This window comes from Rhizoctonia solani, chromosome 2 (genome assembly GCF_016906535.1).
Source record: "Rhizoctonia solani chromosome 2, complete sequence".
Lineage (NCBI taxonomy): Eukaryota > Fungi > Basidiomycota > Agaricomycetes > Cantharellales > Ceratobasidiaceae > Rhizoctonia > Rhizoctonia solani.
The window spans coordinates 1710636-1723573 of record NC_057371.1 but is presented as its reverse complement, the minus strand read 5'-3'; the positions used below and the strand labels follow the sequence as shown (position 1 = coordinate 1723573).

Here is a 12938-nt window from a genome sequence, read left to right as displayed (position 1 = left end):
TAAACAAATTTGAAGGGTCGGATCTAAGTCACTTAGCGCCGATATGTGAATTTTGATCGCTGATCTACATTTGGGAGTTGGTTCGCAAGTTTTTGCTCCCAACCACTTCATGCTAGAGATGGCTCAGCACACAGGTGATTGATCTTCCCTGATCAAAAAAGCTCGCTCGTTTATATAGTATATGTAGCATTGCTATCCGTGTACGATAAATCGAATCTTTTGGATCTAGCGAGGGGTCTCAAAGAGAGTGGAGTTCGCCTTCTGGGATCCGGGGGAACAGCGAAGCAGATCAGAGAGGCCGGAATTGAGATAAGGTATGTCTTTAAATGTACAGGGTAACAGGAAGAAAACGTATTATTTACAGCGATGTCTCAGACATTACAAAAGCTCCAGAGATGTTGGGAGGGCGCGTTAAAACGCTCCATCCGGCGGTCCACGGAGGTCCGTGGAAACAACAACTCAGAGTTCTTGAATCTCACAGACTTATTAGGCATCTTGGCACGACCATTCCATCTGACCAAGCGGACTTGACTGCACAATCAATTTCGCCGATTTCTATCGTTGTATGCAACTTATACCCTTTCGAAGCCACTATTGCGAAGCCGGACTGCACTCTTGCAAACGCAGTCGAGGAGATCGATATCGGCGGCGTTACCTTACTACGGGCTGCTGCCAAAAATCACGAGCGGTAATCGTCCTATCTGACCCTGCCGACTATTCAGAATTCTTAGCAGCATGGAGATCTGGGGGTGGCATTATTTCGCCCTCTCTGCGGAACAAGTTTGCACTTAAAGCATTCGAAATGACTTCAGCCTATGATTTGGCCATTTCTAGTTACTTCCGTGAACAGTACGCGTCCTCGCATTTACCTCAAGAACAGCTCGCTGGAGAAGTACAACGGATGCCCCTCCGATATGGGGCCAACCCTCATCAGAAACCCGCCCAGGCATTCGTTACGAGTGGTAAACTCCCTTTCAAGGGTGAGTCTATTTGATTATTATATCATTAAGAATGCTCACACTCAACTTATATGGCAGCGTTGGCTGGATCACCGGGATACATCAACCTACTCGACGCCCTTAATGCATATGCGCTGGTTTCAGAACTCCAAGAAGCCCTACAACTCCCTGCTGCAGCCTCTTTCAAGCATGTGTCACCCGCTGGAGCCGCGGTAGGCCTTGAACTAAACGATGTCGAAAAAATTGTATATGGCGTGGACGATCTTAAGGAGCCATTGACCCCCTTGGCTTGCGCATATGCTCGCGCTAGGGGTAAGTACCACCTGTTACGTTTGGATGTTGCTGTAACTCATTCTGATGAATCTACAGGTGCCGATCGTATGTCTTCATTCGGCGACTTTATCGCGTTATCAGCCCCTTGCGATCTCGCGACTGCCAAAATCATTTCCCGCGAGGTCTCTGATGGTGTGATCGCGCCGGGATACAGTGAAGAAGCGCTCGAAGTATTGAAGAAGAAGAAAGCCGGAAAGTATTGCGTTCTAGAGGTGCGAAATTCTTCATTCGCTCACAAAGTCTTCTAACCATGCATTAATTAGATTGACCCGACCTACAACCCCGGGAAACTAGAAACTCGACAAGTCTTTGGAGTTTCACTACAACAGAATCGCAACGATGCCAAAATTACTGCGGAACTTTTTAGCAACATTGTTAGCGCAAACAAGGATGTTAGTATTCCCCCTTTCAACCTCAAATTTACGATTAACTGAGCTTCACAGCTGCCGAGAGAAGCGGTGGTTGACCTCATTGTTGCTACGCTAGCTTTAAAGTACACTCAGTCCAACAGTGTGGCCTATGCGTTGAGGGGGTCCATCATTGGTCTTGGTGCAGGTCAACAATCACGCATACATTGCACTCGTCTTGCAGGTGGGAAGGCCGATAACTGGTGGCTTCGACACCACACTAGGGTCCTCGAGCTGCCCTTCAAAAAGGGAGTCAAGCGGGCCGAGAAAGCTAATGCGATTGACTTGTTTGTTGGAGGTGAAGAGCTCGAAGGGGGTGAAAAAGCACAATGGGAATCTCTTTTCGAAACCGTTCCCGCACCACTTACCGCCGAGGAGCGTCGTTCACATGCCACTAAACTAGATGGTGTGGTGTGCTCCAGTGATGCGTTCTTCCCCTTCCTGATAATGTTCACCGTGCGCGAAAGAGCGGCGTGAAGTACCTTGCTGCTCCTGGAGGAAGTGTTATGGATGCCGAATGCATCAAGGCTGCCGATGAGCACGGAATCGTTTTTGCTCATACTTCCCTTCGTTTATTCCATCATTAAACCATTTAGAAGTGGGTGAAATTGCCACTTTTATTGTAGCTTGTGTATGCAAACGAATAAATAGAAAAGTGTAATGAATCGATCACATGACTCGTGACCGCGCACGCGTGGCCACCGCAGACGCGGATCGTGGCAACCACAGAGTCTTCCCTTTCCTCGATCTTAAGTGCCCAGAGATATCTCGTGCCCGCCGCTTTGATACAGAACTCTTTACATGACCGAATAGAGCTTTGCAAAGAATTCAAGCCCGACCTGTACTGAGTTTCTCCATTGTAGTTTAACTATCGGGGGAAGATCCATTTGGGCTTTCCATCGGATAACGAAGACTTACACACGTGGTTTAGATGTCCACTATATCTGTCCCTGAGCATTTATGGGAGGCCTTAGCACCACTCACCAAACTTGAAATCGAGCCTTCTGAACTCCAGACGCTACTACGAGAACATATCAAACCCACGATAGAGGAGACTTCAGCTGAAATACCATATGATCTGATTACAGGGATAGCGAGATGGGCTGGTTCAGAGAAAGGGAAGGATACACTAAAGGCAGAAGGCCTCGGTATGATATTTTTATTGATCCTATAACAAATGACTTAGTAGACATTAGATCCAATTTCTTACTCACTTATACCATTACTGGCGGGAACAACTTTTGCTCCATCATCAAAACCGCCCCCGCCCCCGCCTCCTGAATACGATTCTTCTGAAGACAGGCGTGCCATTACCGCTCTAATTAATGGTCTATTTAGTGTCGTTGGTGTAGGTTTTGCCGCGTGGTGGGCCGCAGGTAGTGTACATTGGAGAAACGAAACGGTGAGCAATTGTTCGCATGAGCCCGAGTAATATCTCAACGTCGCACACAGAGGGTGCTGCTAGCTTTAGCCGCCTCCATCGTAGTTGCTATCACAGAAGGGGTGTTGTATCTTATCTGGAGCTCACACGCCGAAAAACGAAAAGCACAGCAAAAACGGTGGAAAGCCTCCGAGGCAAAATCCAAGACAGCCCGAGAGGAGAAGGTATCTGAGAATGAAGGAGAAGTCAAGCTTCAGGATGAAGCTCAGCCCAATGTAGTTCGAAGGAAGGGCTACGAGTATGGAGAGGAGGATGCATCCGTTGATTTGCAGGAATAGGCACTAACTGTGTTGAAAAGCTTGTGGGAACACATCCCGGTGGAAGTACCTGATATGATTTATTCAATAGATTCAGTAATATAACCATTTACTCCTAATTCCCCAAGATGTTAAATGCGTTGGGTGTCACGCCGGTCAAGCAGCCTAGAAATGTAGGTACTGATGAACCCGCGTTCCACAACTTGTGCCCTGCTGAGCTCTTTGGCGCCACGAATGTATCCAAGACAGTTCTGGGTGGGTGCGAGTCAGTTGGGATATCTGAACTACGGTCCAAAGTACCGTACCTGCGCCTGGCACCTGCATTGGAAACCCTGGTCCATATCCCACTCGGTTGAAGGATAAAAGAACGACAATTCGTCTCCGGGCTGGATATCACGCAAGGCACGGAAATTCCATTCTTCCTTGTTGGAAGAACTCAAATCGAATGCAACATTGGGGGAACATGAATGGTTTACTGTGCCAGAAATCTAGAGATGAGCTATGTTCCTCCAGGGATTCCAAACGAGTAATCATGCTTACCGTAAACAAGTACGGAATTTAATTCAATGTGGTCTCTGGCTCAACTCCAGCCTGTACTGAGCTCCAAGATTTCTTTGTTGGCGTAGTCCCAGTAAGGCGGGTGATTACGTTCCCTGCTTTAAAGTGCTAAAACTGTATCTCAACACGAAGTTATAACCAACGTGCGACCATCTTACCTTGGCCGCCAACAGCCCGGAATTGAATGCTCCAGGCTGTAGTCAACCTTGACGAGTTCGGGATATTGAAGTAACTCTGGGTCAACTGACATTATAGCTAGCGATTACGTGGGGTTATCGTGGGGAAAGGGGGAAGGTGGGAAGTCTTAAATAACTCGAGGGCTTTATGAGCTCTGCGCGCATGATTGAGCAAGTGAGAAACTCGGAGCCCCTTAGCCGATGAATTTGTATTCGATTCTCATATTTCGCACACTTGCTATTGGACTAGTGCAGCATGTATCGCTACATTCGCAGTGATACGTGAATATATTCGGGCTCCGAGCGCAGGGAACTTTCGGAGTGGACGTCGAAGTATAGATCGGGCTTGTGATTGCTGTGTTCGACGACAGAATGGGGTATACTCGGCATAAGCTGAGCCTTCTTATGAATAAAGCCTGTCCCAGAATGGAATCTGGGTGGTGCTAGCGAGTACCAATTCGATCGGAAGAGAGTTTGATTCCGGTGATCTGTCGTATTCGTCAACAAACCTTTACCACCGACCCGACACCCGAGGCCGCTCTTGTAAGTATGAAAATACTCAGCCAAACCAGCCCCGCTGAAGTGTGTATAGCATCCCAATGGCTCCCGTCAAGAAGTCCAAGTCGCTCAAGTCCAACGAGTCGCTCAATGCGAAGCTCGCTCTTGCCGTCAAGTCCGGCAAGTACTTCCTTGGGTACAAGAGTGCCTCAAGCAGATGCGCTCTGGAAAGGGTGAGTCTATTTTACTTATACCTCCAGGGACTGGAGCGTGAGGCTGAGAAGGTCCCTGTTGCTGACATATATCTCGGTTTATAGCCAAGCTCATCTTGATCGCTGGTAACTGCCCTCCTCTGCGCAAATCGGAGATCGAATACTATGCCATGTTGTCCAAGACTCATGTGCACCACTTCAACGGCACTAACATTGCCCTTGGAACTGCTGCTGGAAAACTCTTCCGTGTCGGGTGAGTGCTGACCCATATATATTTGTTATTCGGTGCTTATAGAGGTCATATAGTGTCATGACCGTCACCGACCAAGGTGACTCTGATCTGCTTACTGTTGCCGAGGCTGGCTCTCAGTGATCGGATCACCTAAAATCTGCACTCACCTGTATCTATGATTTTGCGCATTTGTATGCTATTCTAGGTCATGAAACGTGTCTATGCCCCCGTCCTATTGCGTGCTTTACCTTTGTACGCAAGGGGCAAGCTATAATCTGATGTGCTGAGCCCGAATTCTGGATTCAATGTAACTTCGCGGCAGCATAATCCTAAGGCATGAGCAGGTAATAATGTATACATATCACAAAAAGGATAATTCATAACTGCACAACCCATGAATCTCAAGCCTCTCAAAACTTAAAACAAATTATCCTGACTATACAACGACCCACCTATTAGTTTTATCAACTTTTACTTGTTTGTTTACAAAAACACAATTGGGGAAATGTCTTAGTCATACACTCAAGACCTGGTTGAGCCATGGCTGAGAAATGAAACCTAGCAAGCGCTGAGAGCAACCCCAAACACTATCAATAGTCCGACTTACTGGAGCTATGACAATTCAATTGGGCTCGTATTCACAACAACGAAATGGGCTAATGGCTCGGCATAAAAACAGATTGGAAGCCCATCACATCATTGTGATATTTTAGGTAGTTTCATCACCTACTCACAGCTCATGAGTAATGCACTGGTCAATCGAACTCCCGCTAAATGTCGCTTCAATGCCAGATCTAGAAGTATTGGTTCTGATTACTCGGACGCCCTTCCCATCTCGTTTGTATTACATCCACTTGAATTACTGCGGAAGTGAAGGTCCAATGGGTTCAGCACAGTGTTACGCGTGTGTTCTGTGTTGCGGGCAATCTGACACAGAATCCTATATATATCTACCCGAGCATACGCTGTGCCCCTGCTTAGGTATAACAGCAATGAGTGAACTCGGAATCTTCATTCGACTGAGCAATTTTACTCTGACCTCTGGGACCTAGCAAAAGACATGTTTGCTAACATCTATGCCATCATTGTCATTTCCCTTGCAGCGTCACCCTCTCGGCCGACCATGCCGTCACGTTTACCAATAACTACGGATTGTAAGCTCCAGCGCTCTACTCCCTATATGTGCCTTACACTTTGTATTAGGGGTGTTCGCCCGATTATCAAGAACACTGCCGACAGTGTAACCTACACTAGACCGTGGCTCGGCGGGGGTCAAAGCTGGTTTAGCAGCATTGCTGAAAATGTGTGTATACTTCTTGCTACTCTCAGCGCTAGAGTTAACAACTTTGGCTTGATTCAGTGGCCGTCTGGCATCATGGTTGGGCAAACGAATGAAAAACAAGGTGCCGACTGCGTCGGTTGCACTCGCCTTGAGTGCGACTTCTCCACCTCCAATTTTCGCAACTGTAACCTCTTACGCGTGGCCGGGTTCCATATCAGGATGAGTTTCTCTTGGACCGCGGGAGGATACACGGGTGCTACTTGGTAAGCAAGCTCATTAATTACTGTAACTTCAATCGAGTTCGAGATTGCTAATTCGAAGACTGGTAGCAATTCTCCTTCATGTCCTCCTTCCGATGCTTGGAACCCCAATTCCGACGATGCTAGCTCGCTCCGCTTCTTTAACACTCCTAGAGTTGACATTACGGTCGTTTTCTGCCCTTAATCCTTGGGTTTTGGACCAGGTTATACCAAAAAATGGTACCTGGTTGATAAGGCCCCTATCTGCAGATGTTTCCTTCGTTGGTTCTTGCAAACCAACTGAATACCCCCTTCTTGTTCGTGCCAGTCGCCTTTCAGAAAGTTGACAACCGATTCAAATCAATAGTAATAGCATAAATAATTTTGGCTCCCGATCACATGTTAACCACAGCACTTGTGGAGCTAGTTCATATGCACTTGACCTGCACTTGGGTCCAGAGAGGCGGCAGCCTGAGCATTCTAAAGAAGTTTGTCGCCTGGGATGTCTGATTATTGGATAATCGACACGCATACACGCAGCCGGCAGCACAACGAAGGCCCAAAGCTCGTCGCGTGTGTGAAATAAGCACCCATATTATGGACAAAGAGATGAGTTCTAATTCCCATGACCACATTAATACAATTGATCATGACGCACATCCACAACCGTCCATTCCTGAGGTTGAGGATACCGGGACTGCACGAGCGATCCATGCTCTGAACACTTACAGATACACTTGTTGAAAATTCATGGCCAAACAATCATGTGTGTGAGCTTAATTCCTGGCTAAATTACTGAGCAATTTGGAGGATGTGCATCTAGTTAATAACTCAATTGTGTATCCATAGCTTCATCAGCCAGACTGGGTGGCTGCAATCATTTGCTGGGTGTCTTCTTTTGGGAAGGATAACGCGGTTAATTATATATTAGAATACCGTCTTATATGTGCAATAACCGAAAGTAGGAGAGAAAGATATAACCGAGTGATAGATGGAGCAGGTATTGCGTGTGGAAGAGGCAGATAAATAGCAATGTAAATGAGAGAAGTATAAAAAGGTGCTTTAAATTCTTTTAAATTTGAGATACAATGCTTAAAAATGCTGCACCAAATTGATAATTACATGCCAAGCAAGGAGCGAAGAGACTGGCAGACAAGGGCTCCAGACGATGGTCCCTTGAAATATCAGATACTGAACCCTGGCTAATTGAATGCGTGTAAGGGTCCGAGGGCAACGTGTAACGCGTCGTGTTATCCACCGCGAACTGCGCATCAGCTATACCTCAATCCCCTGCATTCAACCACCATGTCGACCACCGCCGTCTACGAATTCGCCGATCGTCCAGTCAAGAAACTCGTCCTGTTCGATGTTGACGGTACTCTCAGCTTGGCGCGCCAGGTAAGCATTACATCGAACGTCCTCCCCGCTTAGGAAAAAAACAGAGCCCTAACTACGATTTTTCAGAGCGCAACTCAGGAGATGATGGATCTTTTGCGTGAAGTTCGGAAAAAGGTGGTCATTGGATTCGTCGGCGGGTCCGATTTTGTGAAGATTTCAGAGCAGTTGACGGTTGGAGGTGTTAAAGGTAGGTCGAGGTATATCTCTCCAGGCGCTCACGTCCGTTACTGGAACTATGCTTGTACAGCTATCGATGCGTTTGACTATGGATTCGCGGAAAATGGGTTGATTGCGTACAGGACTGGAAAGCAGCTTGCGTCGCAATCGTTCATTGGTTGGGTCGGCGAGGAGAAATACAAGAAACTTGTCAACTTTATTCTACACTATGTGGCAGATATCGATATTCCAATCAAGAGGTATGTGACTAGTCCCCCTGTTTTGCTCATTCGGACCAACAACCAAGTTGTGCAGAGGAACGTTTGTCGAGTTCCGCAATGGAATGATCAATGTCAGCCCTATTGGGCGTAACGCAACGTGAGTGTATATGCATATACTCGCTTCATAGACGCGTTATTCAATTTACTTGACTTTAGGATTCAAGAGCGTATCGAGTTTGAAAAATACGACAAGGCATGGTTTTCCTAACTGATCCAAATCCGCAAGGCTTGATAAACTCACGTGTCCTTTTTGGGTGCATTTCAGGTGCACGGTATCCGCAAGAAATTCGTGGACACTCTAAAGGAGAAGTTTGCCGATTATGGACTCACATTTTCAATCGGTGGTCAAATCTCATTTGATGTGTTTCCCACCGGGTGGGACAAGACTTATGCGCTTCGTTATGTCGAGAATGAAGGGTTTGAAGAGATTCATTTCTTTGGAGACAAGACGTACGAGGTAAGTCGAGTCATGCATGTGGTCCGGGGATTGTGGCCGGGTATTGATAGAGTTCATAGGGAGGAAACGATTATGAGATTTATAGCGACCCTCGAACGGTTGGTCACTCGGTCACTAGCCCCGAGGAGACAATGAGGATTCTTCGCGAGTTGTTCCTCTCGTAATGGATGCATGTATTTTGTCGGTTAATGAACGAATAATGGGATTGTATTTTTTCATTGTAACTACCAAGACGCCGGCAAAGGCTATTGTAATGGTTCGCTATCAATAGCGACGCGAATTGTGAGACGAATACGGGAAGGCTGACGAGGAACTCGGCAAGCGTGAGGTACAGTCCGATCAAAACCCCGTTCGAGGCCACAACGTTGCCACAACACGCTGTCTGGGTGGGGCCGTCTGGCGGCGAAGCCGGTGACATGCTGAGTAATTTCATATACTATTTGCTTAGTAATTTACCAAGATTGATCTGGAATCCGCCGGAAGAAGTGACGGGAGGCGGTGCCTCAGCCTAGGTGGCCGGATATATAAGTCAGGGGAAACGCCCCAACCCTCTCTCTCAGCCACGACTCGCAGTCGTTTACATCCCCTTCTCACACAAGTTCTCTACAAAGTACGACCCCATTTTCTTCACTATTTTAATAGTCATTCTTATTGTTTCTTATTACCAGGTTTAATCATGCAAATCTTCGTCAAGACTCTCACTGGCAAGACGATCACCCTCGAGGTCGAGTCGTCTGATACCATTGATAACGTCAAGGCCAAGATCCAAGACAAGGAAGGATCCCTCCCGACCAGCAGCGCTTGATCTTTGCTGGAAAGCAGCTCGAAGACGGCCGCACCCTCTCGGACTACAACATCCAGAAGGAGTCTACCCTTCACCTTGGTGAGTATACCAGCCACCTGCTCACGTGTCGTTCCACGTCTAACACGCGTTACAGTCCTCCGTCTCCGTGGTGGCATGCAGATCTTTGTCAAGACCTTGACTGGGAAGACCATTACCCTCGAGGTCGAGTCGTCTGACACTATCGACAATGTCAAGGCTAAGATCAGGACAAGGAAGGAATCCCTCCCGATCAGCAGCGCTCATCTTTGCTGGCAAGCAGCTCGAGGATGGTCGCACCCTGTCTGACTACAACATTCAGAAGGAATCCACTCTCCACCTTGGTACGTCATTGCCACCTCATCATGCTAAGCGATCGGCGCGCTTACTCATTCCTTTTGACAGTGCTCCGCCTCCGTGGTGGTATGCAGATTTTCGTCAAGACTCTGACCGGAAAGACCATCACTCTTGAAGTCGAGTCTTCTGATACCATTGACAATGTCAAGGCCAAGATTCAGGACAAGGAAGGCATTCCTCCTGATCAACAGCGCTTGATCTTTGCTGGCAAGCAGCTTGAAGATGGTCGTACTCTTTCCGATTACAACATTCAGAAGGAGTCGACTCTCCACCTTGTTTTGCGTCTCCGTGGCGGTATGCAGATCTTCGTCAAGACCCTCACGGGTAAGACTATCACCCTGGAGGTTGAGTCTTCCGACACGATCGACAATGTCAAGGCGAAGATCCAGGACAAGGAAGGCATCCCCCCTGACCAACAACGTCTCATTTTCGCTGGCAAGCAGCTCGAGGATGGTCGCACTCTGTCGGACTACAACATCCAAAAGGAGTCGACCCTCCACCTTGTCCTTCGTCTCCGTGGTGGTATGCAGATCTTCGTCAAGACTTTGACGGGAAAGACCATCACTCTGGAGGTCGAGTCGTCGGATACCATTGACAACGTCAAGGCTAAAATCCAGGACAAGGAAGGGATCCCACCTGACCAGCAGCGCTTGATCTTTGCTGGCAAGCAGCTCGAGGATGGCCGCACGCTCTCTGACTATAACATTCAGAAGGAGTCCACCCTTCACCTGGTCTTGCGTCTCCGTGGAGGCAACTAGCCGTTGCGCGTCCTTTTTATACGACTTTATACGATTGTTTATACTTTTTCATGTCGCGCTGTCCTTTCATGATGAATACACTTATCCGTGATCAGTTAGCCATTATGTGTGGGAATCGTTTCATTTAGTCCGCAGCGTAAACAAACAGGAACGTTACCAGACCCAAAATGTAACACTCTTGCTCCCAACTGCCATCTTGGATCATGGCGGCTGAAGTCCAATACCCATTGTCTCAAATATTTATTGGTCCCGACAAGACTGTCGCTATCTGTGCATCTCACATTTTTGTGCTCGGCTCTCAGTCAGTGCCGATTTTAGGATTTGTGGAGATATTTTATTGACAGAAGCGCCACTCAAGATCCGGAACGCTCGAGACTTCGACGGCAGTCAATTCAGCAGAGAAAAATGTCTCGAGTGTCATTCGTATCGCCGCAGTCGATGGGTCATATCAGCACTTGGTGACGAGCGGAGACGACAAGCGGTTGAGGGTCTGGAGTGTGCATGACTTGAAGGAGCTGAGTTGTCGGTGAGCTCGAGCTGACATCGTAGAATTGAAACACAAGACTAATCATTGTAGGGAGATACCCAAACGAGCAAACGTCCTCAAGCTGAGCCAAGATGGGCAAACTATTCTCGTCGCAGACAAATTCGGAGACATCTTTAGGTACAGTGCCCCACCCCCCGATACCCAAAATCGAAAAATCAATTTTAGAATTTTTTTATTACCCCTAGTTATCCTCTCGTGCCTCCCGAACCAATTCAACAAGTACAAGCACAACCCACCGAAACCGCGGGCTCAAAATCCGTAGCAGTTGCAATGCACGATAACCCACATGGAACGCTCATCCTAGGACACGCATCCATCATAACCGATTTCGTCCTGACGCATGGAGAAAAACAGTTATCAGCGCCGACAGAGACGAGCATGTGCGTGTGAGCTGGTACCCGGATGGCTGGGATATCGATCGGTATTGTCTGGGCCATAAAAAGTAAGTACCGAAGAGGTTCACTTCCTTTTTTTTTTGTTTTTACCAAAAGGGAATTTGACCCTTTTTTTTTGCCTAGATTTGTTTCTGCACTTGAGATTCCCGCGTGTACGCCTTCGGTTTTGATTTCGGGAGGGGGAGACCCAGAGTTGTATGTGTGGGAGTATAAAACTGGCAAGAATATTGCTCGGATCCCGTTTGGGACCACATTCGGCCATTCATCAAGGTAAAAGGCGGCGACGAAAGCCAGAGAAACCTCAGGGGAAGAAGAGCAAGAAGAGGGCTGCTGCTGAAGAAGAAGCGGGTGCCGAGGATATAGAGATGACCTCCGAGTCGAGCGAAGACGTGTTGGTTATTTCGAAGATTAGCACGGTTCAGGTAGGGGAAGAGAACATAATCGTATTCTCTGTTGTTGGGTGGGTGACTGTGGGCAGTCTCGTGTGCACTGTTGATTCTGACGTTATACATCCAGCTCTTCGGCATTGTTCTACTTCAAGTGGCCAATGTCACTGGACTTTAGTGCGGTAGACGTTCACTCTTTCGATTTGAGCAACCCTGTTACGGACTTTGCTGTTGCACAAAATGGAGCACTATGGGTATCGGTTGATCCTGTTTGGATGTCTGCTCCAGGCGCAATCAGTACGACCACACCGCCTGACTCGAGGAAGGTGCGAAGACTTTTCTGGCAAGGTTCAGAGGTATGGGAATCCCTCTTATACTTTTGGGCTGCGACTCAATTCCAGTGTGGTAGATTGTGGAGGACGAGTCGGATCACCGTTGGCGCAAGGCATCGAACAGGGCTGCGACGTAAAAGGTATAACTGTTCATCTTTCTTTCAGAGCCCGATCTCATACCTTACAGGACCCGCGAGCGAAACTCATACATTGAGTTTATACGAGTCTTTATGTCACTGCCCAAGACAGCCGAATTCGACGGCGCTGACGGAGTTGACGATACCCCAGCCCCAACGGGCATCACATCCGGACCGGGGCTCCGCGCATCCGCCCGCCAAAAAGCCAAGGAAGAACTTGAAAAACGCAAGGCGGTCACGCAGGAAGCGGCTCGAGCCACCAAACAGCCTCGAGTGGAGGAGACATGAATTGTGTAATATTCATTCTATCAAATGAAATG

General features: G+C 47.8%; 6 protein-coding genes across 6 annotated transcripts; 5 read left to right on the top strand and 1 right to left on the bottom strand.

The window, feature by feature from the left end:
- Positions 1 to 118: 118 nt before the first annotated feature.
- Positions 119 to 3418, top strand: RhiXN_05172 (phosphoribosylaminoimidazolecarboxamide formyltransferase / IMP cyclohydrolase; the record flags this gene model as incomplete). Its single annotated transcript, XM_043324988.1, has 12 exons — positions 119 to 134; positions 188 to 314; positions 365 to 688; positions 742 to 980; positions 1038 to 1271; positions 1329 to 1504; positions 1556 to 1684; positions 1736 to 2110; positions 2167 to 2247; positions 2631 to 2847; positions 2896 to 3101; positions 3152 to 3418. The coding sequence occupies 12 exons, from the start codon at positions 119 to 121 to the stop codon at positions 3416 to 3418; spliced, it is 2391 nt and encodes a 796-aa protein (XP_043177407.1).
- Positions 3419 to 4730: 1312 nt separating this feature from the next.
- Positions 4731 to 5214, top strand: RhiXN_05171 (ribosomal protein L7Ae/L30e/S12e/Gadd45 family; the record flags this gene model as incomplete). Its single annotated transcript, XM_043324987.1, has 3 exons — positions 4731 to 4899; positions 4947 to 5094; positions 5148 to 5214. The coding sequence occupies 3 exons, from the start codon at positions 4731 to 4733 to the stop codon at positions 5212 to 5214; spliced, it is 384 nt and encodes a 127-aa protein (XP_043177406.1).
- A 933-nt stretch (positions 5215 to 6147) lies between these two features.
- Positions 6148 to 6777, bottom strand: RhiXN_05170 (uncharacterized protein; the record flags this gene model as incomplete). Its single annotated transcript, XM_043324986.1, has 3 exons — positions 6148 to 6218; positions 6265 to 6544; positions 6616 to 6777. The coding sequence occupies 3 exons, from the start codon at positions 6775 to 6777 to the stop codon at positions 6148 to 6150; spliced, it is 513 nt and encodes a 170-aa protein (XP_043177405.1).
- Positions 6778 to 7899: 1122 nt separating this feature from the next.
- Positions 7900 to 9050, top strand: RhiXN_05169 (uncharacterized protein; the record flags this gene model as incomplete). The annotated part of the gene is made up of 6 exons (XM_043324985.1): positions 7900 to 7992; positions 8059 to 8179; positions 8240 to 8408; positions 8464 to 8500; positions 8695 to 8886; positions 8946 to 9050. 6 exons carry the CDS (start codon positions 7900 to 7902, stop codon positions 9048 to 9050), a joined length of 717 nt encoding a protein of 238 aa, XP_043177404.1.
- Positions 9051 to 9562: 512 nt separating this feature from the next.
- Positions 9563 to 10821, top strand: RhiXN_05168 (ubiquitin family protein; the record flags this gene model as incomplete). The annotated part of the gene is made up of 5 exons (XM_043324984.1): positions 9563 to 9637; positions 9685 to 9769; positions 9825 to 9919; positions 9987 to 10050; positions 10112 to 10821. 5 exons carry the CDS (start codon positions 9563 to 9565, stop codon positions 10819 to 10821), a joined length of 1029 nt encoding a protein of 342 aa, XP_043177403.1.
- A 203-nt stretch (positions 10822 to 11024) lies between these two features.
- RhiXN_05167 (tRNA (guanine-N(7))-methyltransferase subunit TRM82) lies at positions 11025 to 12906 on the top strand (the record flags this gene model as incomplete). The annotated part of the gene is made up of 9 exons (XM_043324983.1): positions 11025 to 11122; positions 11180 to 11347; positions 11399 to 11485; positions 11554 to 11748; positions 11887 to 11915; positions 12034 to 12223; positions 12280 to 12505; positions 12559 to 12614; positions 12669 to 12906. The coding sequence occupies 9 exons, from the start codon at positions 11025 to 11027 to the stop codon at positions 12904 to 12906; spliced, it is 1287 nt and encodes a 428-aa protein (XP_043177402.1).
- Between the last annotated feature and the right edge of the window lie 32 nt (positions 12907 to 12938).